This window comes from Zonotrichia albicollis, chromosome 10, assembly GCF_047830755.1.
Source record: "Zonotrichia albicollis isolate bZonAlb1 chromosome 10, bZonAlb1.hap1, whole genome shotgun sequence".
Lineage (NCBI taxonomy): Eukaryota > Metazoa > Chordata > Aves > Passeriformes > Passerellidae > Zonotrichia > Zonotrichia albicollis.
Genome location: NC_133828.1, coordinates 37,324,347 through 37,336,791, shown reverse-complemented (window position 1 = coordinate 37,336,791; position 12,445 = coordinate 37,324,347). Strand labels below are relative to the sequence as shown.

General features: G+C 44.7%; 1 protein-coding gene across 4 annotated transcripts in view; it reads left to right on the top strand.

Moving 5' to 3' along the window:
• Nucleotides 1–12,445, top strand: part of SLC12A8 (solute carrier family 12 member 8) — a 50,220-nt gene that overhangs the window by 23,226 nt on the left and 14,549 nt on the right. For 3 of the 4 annotated variants that reach the window (XM_074548832.1, XM_074548829.1, XM_074548831.1), the window contains 3 exons: nucleotides 2,692–2,805; nucleotides 9,565–9,652; nucleotides 11,074–11,161. In XM_074548832.1, coding sequence (XP_074404933.1) covers nucleotides 2,692–2,805; nucleotides 9,565–9,652; nucleotides 11,074–11,161 — 290 coding nt within the window. The remainder of the gene's footprint in view (nucleotides 1–2,691; nucleotides 2,806–9,564; nucleotides 9,653–11,073; nucleotides 11,162–12,445) is intronic. The other variant, XM_074548830.1, reaches the window with a different exon arrangement.

Genomic DNA, 12,445 nt, shown 5'->3' with positions numbered 1-12,445 from the left:
CAAATATAGACCCTATCACATTTCCTTCCCTCCTCCTTCCGAAGCTCGTCCTTTTGATGTGCACTTTCCATGGGATGTGGATAATTGACTCTGCAAACAACTGACCGAGGCCGCTGCTGGTTTCACCGATCCGTCTCAGTTGTTGGTTCCTGTTTTGTTTTGGATGATTTTCAGCCCAATTGCCCTGTCAGCTGCAATTAGTGGCATTAATATTAATAAGCTGAAAGGTCACAGATGCCTTGCACTGGTCACAGGCACGTGGGCAGGCTGGAGATGCTCCCAGCATGTTGTCCTCAGCCCTGTGTGCCCCTAAATTGGTGGTGACTGCAGATCCTCGTCTGATCAAAAGGGGTGTGAGGTTTGCTTCACAGGAGGGTGATTGAGTGATAAAGAGGGTGCAATGACAACTCACATTTGGATGAACTTCTCTTTAATTAGTCAAGAAAGTTCCTGGTTTCTGTATACAGGGGAAATGTGGAATGGCCTCTCACCTGCCAGAGCTGTGGGGAGAGGAAGCAGAAGTGGGAGAGCGTTGTAGGCACATCCTGTGGCTCTTTCAACAAATCCATGGCTGTTGTTTTCTGTGGTGCCAGTGACATCTGCCATGGCTTTGGGCTTTTGTCTCTTTCACTGAGGATTTCCACCTAGGGGAATTAAGTAGGAAAGGGAACAACATGCACATTAATGGAGCACTAGGGGACCATTTAATTTCTTAAGGTTGGTAGGGGTCAGATGCACACAGGTGCCAGTCAGACATTGGACTCATGGATCTCATGGTCAGTGTGGGGCCATAATATGGCCAAAATGTACCACAGAAAATGTAGCCTCATTGTTCACTCATCTGTACACTTGGCCTTGTGTATGAGGAAGGAAAGAGAAGGCACCCAAAGTGCCTCATTTGATTTATATAGCCCCAAAACACCATTGGAAGACCCCAGTTGGAGATGGTTTGCTCACAAAGCAGGATGCTGAGCCTGGTGAGGTTCTGCAACAGTCTAGTTTTGGTTTGATGTTATTTGGCATTTTTCTTAACTTCCTGGAGGATGGGAAAGGGAAAGTGCAGATTCACTCTGAAGATGAACCCCAGCTGGGAAGAGCTTGCAGCAGCCTGGCAGAGAGGGTCAGGATTTCAGATGGCCTCCACAAACTGGGCAAGTGGTATGAAAAGGACAGTTTGTCATAAGGGAAAACCTGAATGATAGAAATATGTGAGAGTAAGCCATAAAGAGAGACTAGAGTTCACTTCACAGTGGGGCAAACTTTTATCAAGTGGCGTAGATGTACTTGATGCTGCTGCTTCAAAGCTCTGGTTGGAGGAGGTCTGCAGATCTTTGTGGGGTGAGATGGGTATTTTGTTCACTTTTTAAATGAAAAATTAACATTCTCTGAGGAGCACATACTTGGTGAAAAATCCCTTGGCCAAGGACCAACATTTCCCTTGAGCAGCTTGGTGGGAGCTCTGCAGACTGGCCATGAGCTGTGCTGTCATGAGCATCAATTCTGGTTGAAGCCACACAGGTCTGGACCTATAGGAACATACAACCTACACAAATTTCCCCTCTATTTCTCCAGAAACTGCACTTTCTGCAGACATCTGTGAGGTCCAGAGGTCAGTGTGTTGCACTGAGCTTGTTCCCTGTAAATCTCATCTGGAACTTGTTCCTAGCAAAGAGAGCTGGTGCTTTACAAAGCCTAGCAGCAGGAGACCTCTTCTATCAGTGTGTTTCCATCCATGTTTGGGCAACACAATGAATGCAGATGTAGTAGGAAACTTTTGATTATCTGTGGGGTTTTCTGTGAAAACTTCAAAGCTCTGTGGTTAGTCATATTCCGAGACTTTAAATGGATATGTCTTGTGCTTAGAGGTCTGATTTAATGTTCTGGTTTAATCTATTGTCCAAACATCATTAATGTTGTCGTTGAGGCATGGGACAGCTTTGATGGAGTCTTTTTTTAATTTCTGGCCATCACCCTGTGCGGCCATAAACAACATCCTGCCTGCTAATGAGAAAATTCAAGTCAGTCATTGGAGTCATATGTCTTGTGGAAATAGATTGTAGCGGCAGGAGAAAAAAAGGAACCGAGTTTGCCCACCTTCCACCCTCAGCTGGCATAAGCATTTGGATTACTGACAGGGAGGAGAAGTTTCCACAGACTGAGATACTCCATCAAAAAGCAATGTTGCCTGTTAAAAATGAAAGTATTATTTAATACTCACATACTTTAATTCCTTAACCTGCTTTTGTGAGTTATCTTTTCTGTCTATAAGCATCTAAAACCTTTCCTAATTAATGCTTTGCATGCCAGCAGTCAGGGTCAACCCTTTCTAACAAATTGAGGTCTGTGGAAGGATTTGAGCCATCCTTGATTTGTGCAGTGAGGGAGCAGGATCCTCCATTACATACCCAGCAAGCCAGGTGCATGACATTGGTACCCCACCCATCGCTTTCCCCCCTCCCCTGTCTTCTGTAAAACTTGTTTGGAAAGCAAAACTTGTGTGTGTGACCCTAGAAAGATGGGGCAGGAGTGGCAGCCCAGGTTTCTGCCTTCTCCCCCACCACAGAAGTTGATGTTCATCCTTTCAGGTGGTGCTTGCAGGCAGCCCTGCAGGTGCATGGGTTTGTAGGGGGTGGTGCTGGGAGCAGCTGAGGGGCTCCTGGGGCTTTCCTTTTGTTCTCCATGTCCCCACAGAGCACGGCTTCGTCGGCTATTCCCCAGAGCTGATGTTCAACAACACCCTGCCAGACTACAGCCAGGGGGAGTCCTTCTTCACTGTTTTTGGAGTGTTTTTCCCGGCTGCCACAGGTACAGTTCGGTTTTATCCTCACTCTTTTTTTTCTGCACAGGAACATCTCGGAGATGAGCAGGAGCAAGGAGAGCTCCTTGGCTGAGAGCAGGACTGCACTTGGCTGTAGCAGACCCAAGTGGTCAATTCAAATGTTCAGGCTGCACTCCAGCATCTCAAATTTTTTGCACTCCTCTCTTGTTCACTTGAATGTGCTCTACTAAGTGTGCTCTTCTGTCTCTGTGGTTAGAAGCTGCTGGTGAACTCTGTGGGTTGATGTGGTCCTGCAAATTCTTCCCTGCCAAGGACAAGGCTCAGGCATTGATCTTGGCCGATGCTGTCAGGGCAGAAGGTGTCAAGTCTATCTAAAGGAACTGATCATGATTTATCAAATCAGATGAGTCTTGTGACTTTATTGCACTGGGAGAGTGGGAAGAGCACGGGAGGACTTTCTCTCCATGCTTACCTTAGCAATGGCTGAGCTGGGCTGATGCCATTGCCCATGATGGACCCACCACTCACTGTGTGGTGTCACAGGTTCATCCTTGTATGTCAGCAGAGCTCAGATTTATGAGCTTAATTAGATACCTTCATATCATTCATTCCCTTAAATACAGGGAGATGCATGTCCCCTTTCCAGAGCTGACAATCCCCAGTGGGAATGCAGTAGCTATCAGCTGAAGTTACAATACCTTTTGTTGATGCTGGGTGTTTTAAGCTATAAAAAGTACTGATTATAAGCAGTTTCCATAGTGATGAATCCTTGGATTACAGAATGAATTTTCAGAGGATCAGCTCTAAGCAACTCACTGGAAGTTGCAGAATTGCTGTGGTACAGGGAGACAAATGAAAATGTTTTGTGGAACAGATGGGACTGGAGGAATTGTTGGGTAGCAGAAGTCACTTTGTCAGGTGCACCTAGTGCAGGACTTCAAATTTGTCTTTGAGATTCTCTCTCCCACCTTATCAGGCTGGATATTGCCTCTCTAGAGTTCCTCCTGGAATACTCACTTTCCTGACCTATTGGCACCATGGAGATGTCTTCTGGTCTTTTTTTTTGTTGTCATTTTTGATTGGCCTAAGTGAGTACCCAAGAGAAAAAAAAACTTTCTCATGAGCTCTGTCACTGGTGCAGGAAATCAGGTTATTTTCTGGTTCCTTGGTTATAGAAGAAGGAACAGTTACGACAAAACTGTGCAGAAAATTACCATGATTAGCCATATTAAATGATTTTTTGTCACTGCTAATGCTTGGCTGCTAGGAAGAATGCCAAAGCTAATAGATACAATTTGTTTAAAGCCCTGGCAGCCTGTTGCTCTGTTTAGTTAGCAATAGTAATACCAGTAGTAATGTCAAACATCCTCTGAAAATACGGTTTGGGATAATGTGTAATTACTTTGGTTGTTAGCACAGCTTTTTCACGTGTTCTTTTTAATTGCTTGGTTACTTACAGAATTTAAATAGGAGTAGCAGTGCCAGTGGTACCATATAACAGCACTATCACTCCTGTCACTGCTGTTTGGAGCACTGTGGAGTTCAGGAGCCTTGTGAAATGCAGGGCTGTGTTTGGTACTCTGCATGGGAGATGTTATGGTCTGATTAGAAATTTTTGGGATGGGAGTCAAGACTGCTCTGCTGCCAGTGCTGCTGCTTCAGGCAGGCAGTGCAATGCAGAGGGTGAGCAAAAGTGGCACTGAGGAATGACAGGGACAGGCTAGCACTGCTCCCAGGGACCTGGCTGAAGCACTGGAAGCAAAATCCTTTGCCTGAAGATACAACAGAAATCTGGGGAGAGTTTCAGCAAAACAATATTCAGTTTAGTTTTGAGAGTTAGATTGAGCCAGTTTGAAGCAGTTCTTTGATTCACAGCAATGTTCTGTTTATCTTTAATTATAAAATGTTGTGTTTACTATTTTTAATTTGTAGCATATGTTAGCTTACAATTTAAGATGCTATTTTGATAACAGAGTTTTTAAAAAAGAATATTTCGGAAATTGTGAAACAAATTGTTTGGGCCTTTTGAGATGAAATGTTCCTCTTTGAAGTGAAATTATTTTGATCTCTTCAGGATAGGCTTCTTCCTCTGTCTCTGAGATGGCTATCTGAATTCAACCAGTTTGAGTTTGGTCTCTGGGATGTATTCAAAGTGGCTGTAAGTTGTCCATTTCCACCAGACATGGCAGTGAAACAGAAATGTCTGAAATGCAGGCTGGTAGCTGTAACAGCAAAGAGGGGCAGCCACGTCAGGAAGGGAGAGCAGGACCTGTGGGGAGACCCTTGCTGGACCAAACAGGCAGGAGGAACAGCTGGGGATGTGCTTCAACTGATGGGCCAAGGATGGTATCCCAGTCTTTTGCAGACCAGCAGCATCATGCTGCCTCCTAGGAGCATCCTCCTCGGGCTGTTTTGCTCGTGGTCAGGTTGTTTTCTCTGTTCCTCTGTGTTTTATTGGTATGACTCCAGCAGTGTGAGTGAAGTTACCCCAGTTTTATAGTTGAGCCCTGCTAAGCAGAGGCTGGTCTGTTTGCTACCTGTGCAATAGCTGTTTAAACCATTTCAGCTGGATGTTCAGTGCAGCTGGCCTAATTCCCCAAAGTTTGTCATTTAATCATAGGGAAGTAGCCAAGAGATCCAAAACAGACATCTAGAGCTGGCTTATAAGGGAGAGCATGGGCATGAGGACTGGGATTTGCTGGCTTCAGTCAAAAGACTGAAATATAGCTATGGAAGATGTGAACATGCCCCTGTAGAGGTGCTGTGCATTAACCAGCATGTTTGTAAGTACCTTCTCAGTGCACACATTTTGCTGCTGTGCTGTGATATGTGAACACTTGGATGCCCACCCAGCCAGGGCTTTTCAGCAGGAAGGGAGTCTCAGGGCAGCCTGCCCACAGCCATCCAGCAGCAGCCATGCAGCCATCAGTGCATTTTAAAATTAAGATAAATGCCGTTTCTGTTGGGCAAAAAATGTTTTTCTACTAAATCCCCAAGGTTTTCTGTCTAATGAAAGAAGTGTGTTGTCTTGTGATAGAAGAAAGTAAGATGTCATTTGAAGCAGCATTAGTGGAAAATATCACTGCACAGAAACCAGTTCTGAAATAAACCATATCTGGCACTTGCAAAATGACAGCAAATAGATTTAGAAGTTTTGGGCTAAGTTATCAGATGATGTAAACTGGCACAACTCCATTGAAGTCTATGGGCAAGGTGCCAGCTTACATCAGTGGAGAAATTGGCCCTTAAAAAAATTAGCTACAAGCCTTATCTAAGATTTTCCATTCTTCACCTCCTGGGTGAAGGGAAAAAAACACCTTTTATATTTTATAGTATGTTCACTGAGAAGTGCACTGGGCGTTTGCAGAGTGATCATATCTGCAGCCATAAACCATGCTGGTGGGGCTGGTGGCTGTGCCTGACACACAGTGTAGGTGGTCCCCACATCCAGCCCCTGGATGATGCCCAGGACCAGATTACACCGGGAATAGCAGCAACGTACAGACTGTCTCAGCCATAATTTCCTGGCTGGGTTGGCTGTGTTTTCATGCTCCTTTGTCCAGAAGCTTTGTCACTATCTGCTGCTCTCTAAGATAATAGCCAGTGTGGAAAATCCAGCCTGCTATCTCAGTGAAACAGAGAGGTGGATCATTTTCTCCATGGAGAATCTGCAGATAGGATTGCTTGAGTTCAGAAGGGATTGGCCATTTTCCTAGGGATAGCCCTGTGTCTGAAGGAAGGAACATCCCAATTTCTTCCTACCTTGACTGTTGGGAAGGACATGCAGAAGGAATCTGCAGTGAGTGTTGTGGTAGTTCTGTGTCTGCACTGCCTGCCATGTGTGTTCTTAACTTGAAAGAAAAAAGAGCATTTTCAGAGGAAAGACTGATTTGTTCAGGAAAATTTGTTAACTCAAAGGGTTTAAAAGGCTGCTGGTGGTGGAGAGGTGGCTCTGGCATTGTCCATACATCTGTACTACCAGATTGCCCACACCTTTGCACTGGTCATGTCAGAGTCATAATTGCAGCACAGAGGGGCAGGCTTTGGCCTGAGTGGCTGAGAATATCTGAGTTGCTTCCCTCCACAACCTTTGGGTGTGGAACCCATGAATCTCTGGTGACCTCCTGGGAGCCCTGAGAGCAGCCAGTGGTGAGCAGTGGCCTGGGGGTGACCCCTGGTCACTGCTGGGCAGAAGGTCAAGCACCAGCCTCAGGATCCTCTTTATGTGGGCCCTGGGAAGTCATCTCCTGGCTGCTCCTGAACATGTGTGGGTCTGTGGGAGGGAGACAGCCCAGGCTGTGCACTCATTGCTGTGCTGATGACTCACATCTTCAGCTTTTCTATGCTCAGTCCAGAAAATGCCATTTTGGTGTTTCCCCAGTGCTTTGCTGAGGCAGGAGTTTGGATGAGGAAGAGGTGACTCAAGCTGGAAGATTTAAAGGTGGTGCCAGATGTTTGAGGAACTTGGCCAAGAAGCACATGAGATTAACAGCTGTCCTTCTGACAATAGTTTGCTCCCTTTGGAAGAAAAATTCAGAGAATTCTGTTTTCTGCTTTGTTTCTGAATTGCAAAGTAGCATGTCATCAAAGAGTGCTTCATAGAGAATTTATTTAGGATATTTGTGACTGTTTCCATGGACTTTTGCCTTCCTAACTTTTCTTACCTCTAGCTAAGCCTGTTGTGTAACTGTTTGAAAGGAGCAGGGCTTGAACATTGCACAGAATCTTTATCTAGAGAAAACCAGAGCAGCTGACAGGCTTTTAGCTGTGCTGTTCAGAAGCATATCCAAAAAATAGTCTTCCAGGAGAAAATTAAGAACTTGATTTGTAATGCTTTCAGTATGGTGTCAAGGATTCAAATCTGGTCTGAATCTGGAGGAAAAGCTCTTCCAGGAGCTGAGGAATGCCAGGATTCTGTGGGGACCGAGGAATGGTTGTCAGGGCTCTGGCTCCATGGTGGAGATGACAGGAAAAGATGGCTGGTCAGTGGACTGATCAAGGGGGGAAAAAACAGATGATCAGGGAAAAAGCACTAATAATAAATAAATAAATAAATAAATAAATAAATAAATAAATAAATAAATAAATAAATAAATAAATAAATAAAGTCCTGGATGTGTTTGGCAGCAGGAGAGTGCCTTGTGCTCGTTTGTATGCTGTCCTCATGGCCGAGCAGTGAGAGGGGAGGTGTTACAATTCCCTTTGGGCAGATGTGGAGATGGTGCTGTGGAGATGCACAGCAGGGCCTGGGACAGAGCAGAGCACAGTTTGTGTTCCATGATTAGCACCCCAGCCATTGCTGACAGCCCACCAAAGGCCAAAGTTGTAGGGAATAGGGAGGTCATCCATCTGGCTGATTTGTGTTTGGACCCTTCACCCTGAGATTGGTCCCAAGCTCTTGTCTATCCTTCATCTTGGGAACAAACCCTTCCAAGCAGCAATCAGTGTTTGAGTTTAAAATGCAATGGGCTGTTGCTGATTTGGAGCTGTAGTCACTCAGATTTGCAGCTGCAGGGACTGACTTTGTCATTCTTGTGCCCTCTGAGCACGAGGAATGGCTGCCGGCCTTGGCAGCCACGGTGGACTGGAGTGTGGTCAGTCCCTGCTGCAGGGGCTGCCAGATGTGCCATGGTGCTGGCATTCTCCTTGCCATGTTCTGGGGTGACCTCACCCTGGCCCCAGGGACCCTGCCAGCAGCACTGCTGGCTGCCTCCTGGCCCACGTGTCCTTATGGAGACATTGGTCTGACATCCCGGGGGGGAAAGTGATGGGCAGAAGTTAGCATCCTAAAGTCCTTGGTCCTGCCTTCAAATTGTCCAAATTTCATCAGGATTCTAAATCAAAGATATTTATGTATATGTTTTTATTTACAGCACATACCTGCAGTCTTCTAAGAAAACTTTTGGCATAATGTGACAAGGGAATATCTGTTTTCTTGACAAATCTGCTATGACTTCTCCTTCAGCTATGGACAAAGTCCCTTAACCAATTGTACCTTGGCTTTCTAGTCTTCATGTAGAGACTCCAATCCTCTGATTCATCCTATTTCCCTCTCCTGCTCTTTAGAAGGTAATTTTTTAGGCTAAGGACTGTCCCTGATTGTATAATACCCTGTACTCTGTCCTAAAATAACAGTTCAGTATTTTATTCTTAGTCCTAGCATGTGTTTTCTACGTGACACTGGGACAATCACTCGCCCTCTCAGTGTTTCTGTTTTCCTATCTGCAAGGCAGAGATAATGCCTCCTTCCAAAGCAGATCCCTTGGCTGGAAGGTGCCACCTACGTGCCGGGAGCCCTGTCATTCCCCCTGCTAATGTGATCATCATTAAACGTGGACAGCACATTCTGTTTTGCAGCAGTGGCTGTCCCCTGTGAATGCAGGGACCTGTAATGGATCTGGCCTGGGCTTGTACCACTGCTGCCCTGATGAACAGTGGCATTTCTCTTCTCAACAGCTGGGCAGCATTGTCTCCTGTTAGGTTTGTATGAAGATAAGATGGGTTTTGTTCACATACTGCTTCCCCCTCAGCATTGTTCAAACCAGACAGAGGCTTCTTTGACATGTTAGTGGTGACTTGCTTCAGTTAAAGACATGAACATTTTTTTACCAAGCAATTGATGGGAGCCAATATTTGTCTGTGTGGCAGTGCAATGAAGTGATATAGTTACTGTTATGAAACAATCAATGAACTGATTGATTAAATTGTATTACATATTGCAATGTGTATTATATCTACTATAACTTAGATTGACTCTAAATTGCACTTGTGTCTGCGAAATGCAGGTGTGATGGCCGGGTTCAATATGAGTGGAGATCTCCAGAAGCCTTCTTCCAACATCCCTCTGGGGTCTCTGGCTGCTATTGGCACCTCGTAAGTCATTGATTGGGGAACGTTTGCTCTGGAGACTGCCCTGAGTGCGACCAATCCATTTCATATTCCCATCAGCCTTTTATTACTCAGCCACCTGGAAAATTAAAGTGTGGCTCTCATTCAAATTGTCACCCATTACCACCACACACTCTGGGTGAGCTGGAGATGTTTGTTAGTGAGGATGTACTCAGTGCTTCCCCTGCTGAGTGGGATCTGTGCTGCTGCTGGGTGCTTGTGCTGCTGCAGCCCCAGAGTGAATGCAGAGTTCTCCAAGGCTTGGGAGGGGGAAGACTTTGTCATTCACTGCTGTTGATTTCAAAGAGGAGGGTTTATTGCTTTTTTTCCCCCTACTTGTGTTCTTTTTCTTTATAAATAGAAAAGAAGTATCAAAATTTTGTATTTTTTATTACCGGGCAAATGAGGCCAAGAGAGGTGAGATGACATACCCACCTGCAAGACAGGGGTAACAGGCCCTGCCTCACCAAGTCACGCTCTTCCCAAGGAAATGCTGCTTTCCGGGAGAACTTTCCACTGCTGCTTATTAAAAAAAAAAAAAAAGCCCTCAGTAGGTTTTCCTGCCTGCTTTTATTGCCATCTAAATTGCCTTTGAAATTATTTCTTTTAATTGCGTACCAACGTTCAGTCAGGAAGGAAAATTCTTCACAGTTTGGAGGCATTCCTGCTGGAATTGGTGCTTGTTTTAAGAGGGGGGATTCCACAGAAGTATCACATGAATCCATCTATCCAAGGCTGTGGTCATTCCCTTTCTGCTCTTGGGGCTTTACAGACAAAATTATCCCCCAGCCTGAGTGTGGAGAGGCCAGAACTCCAGAAGAGGGTCCTGGTTGAGGCTGCAGAGCAGGCTGGCTGTGCTGTTAATGTTGCTGCCAGGTGGGGGGACCTGTTTTACCTGCAGAGCCACAGAATCACAGAACAGTTTGGGCTGGAAGAGACCTTTAAAGGCCATCCAGACCCAACCCCTGCAATGAGCAGGCACTTCTTCACCCAGATCAGAATGCTCCCTCAAGGCCCATCCTAACCTTGAATGTTTCCAAAGTTGAGGCATCCACCACCTCTTGGCGCAGCCTATTCCCATGTTTTAGAAAATTTGTTTTTTACAGCTAGTCTGAACTGACCCTCTTTTAGTTCATACCATTACCCCCTGGCATTTTGCTACAGACCCTACTAAAAAGTCTGTCCCTCAGACTGGGATATTTCCCCCCTGGACACCTAAGTAGTGGGGGAGCTTCCCCTCAGGGTTGGTGTCAAATTCATCCCTGAAGCAAAATCATTCAGGAACCATGCAGAGTGACTGAAGACCCTTCTTGGGGCATTTGACTGCCTCCTGGCTCTCCTAATGGCAGAATTCTCTATGTTCTTGTCTTGCTGAGAAGAAATTGGTTTATTTTTGTTGTTTGCAGGTGGTTCCTGTACATGGTCTTCGTTTTCTTGCTGGGAGCCATTTGTACCCGGCAGTCGCTCCGCTATGACTTCATGATAGCAGAGAAGGTAACTTGTGGTTTTTATAACGGTGCTTTCAGGTTGCCATCTGCCTTACTGAATGCCTGAGCTTTTCAGAAGCCTAAGGAATGTGAGTACACATCCCTCATTAAAATTTCCCTGTTGCAAATCCCAGCGTACAATTGGTTTGAATAGCCTTGCATTCACCAGCATATCCCGTAATGCCAAACCTTGGCATTGTCACCCAGCAATAGCTTTAAGACCTAAAGTATGGTAATGAGGTCTAATGATAAATGCTGTATTTTATTCCATGTATCCTTTCTCATTGGTGAAAGCTTAGACCAAATTGAAATCTCTGAAGACCCCCCTGCTTATCTTGACTAAGCCAAGCGAAGCTCACATTTCCATATCTAGCAGGCTGTAATTGCAGGGTGAGCAACAGGACTATTAAACTCAAAATATTCCATACAGAGTATTTACATGAGGGGGGGTTGGAGTGTAACACACAATGAGCCTTACCACTGCAGGCCTCTAAGAAGAGAGCAAGAGATTTTGGTGTGTGCCATTGTCTTGTTTTGGATGGGATGTGGAAAGGCTAATTTTCTCTTATTAGGTATTGTCCAAAATCATGGGTTCACTGTATTTGACACTATTTTTTGTGATTCATTTGAAATTGAGAAGTTTACATAGTTTGATCTGGTTTTAGTCTAAAATATCAATTTGAAACTCTGGTTATGTTTCTTAAATCTAAACTTCTTCCACACCCCAAAATAAACTCCCAATTATTGGTAGGGCTCTGCCACTACCTGCTGAGGTAAAAAAATCCACCTCTATTTCAGGGAAAAAAAAAGAATGAACCTGCCTTCTCTAAGGCAACCTCTTTATATGTCAATGACTTAATGGGCAAAAAGTGCAGTATCCAAAAGAATCAGCTTTAAATGAATCTGCTGAAGAGAAAGAGATTGTTAAAGCTGTGTTTTAACTTCAGAACCCTCTGGGGGAAAATGAAAAATCTCCTAGTAATGAATGAGAAGATATTCAATACTGTCAAATACAAAAAATAAACAAGCAAACACCCCCCTTCAAAAAAGTAAATTCAATTTTCTTTCCCCTAATACGGAACAAACAAATGGTGCAATATTCATGTTCCTTCTTTGAGTTATTACAAGATGCTTTAGATTTTAATGACTTTGGAGAGAGGAAGGGGGGAGAGATCATAACTCCTCCAAACTGTCCCTTTCTATCACAGGTGAACGAATGCTTGTCTGCTTTTCTCCATTGCAATATTTGTTTGGCTTTTTAAACACAAAAATGAGATTCAGTCATTTCACT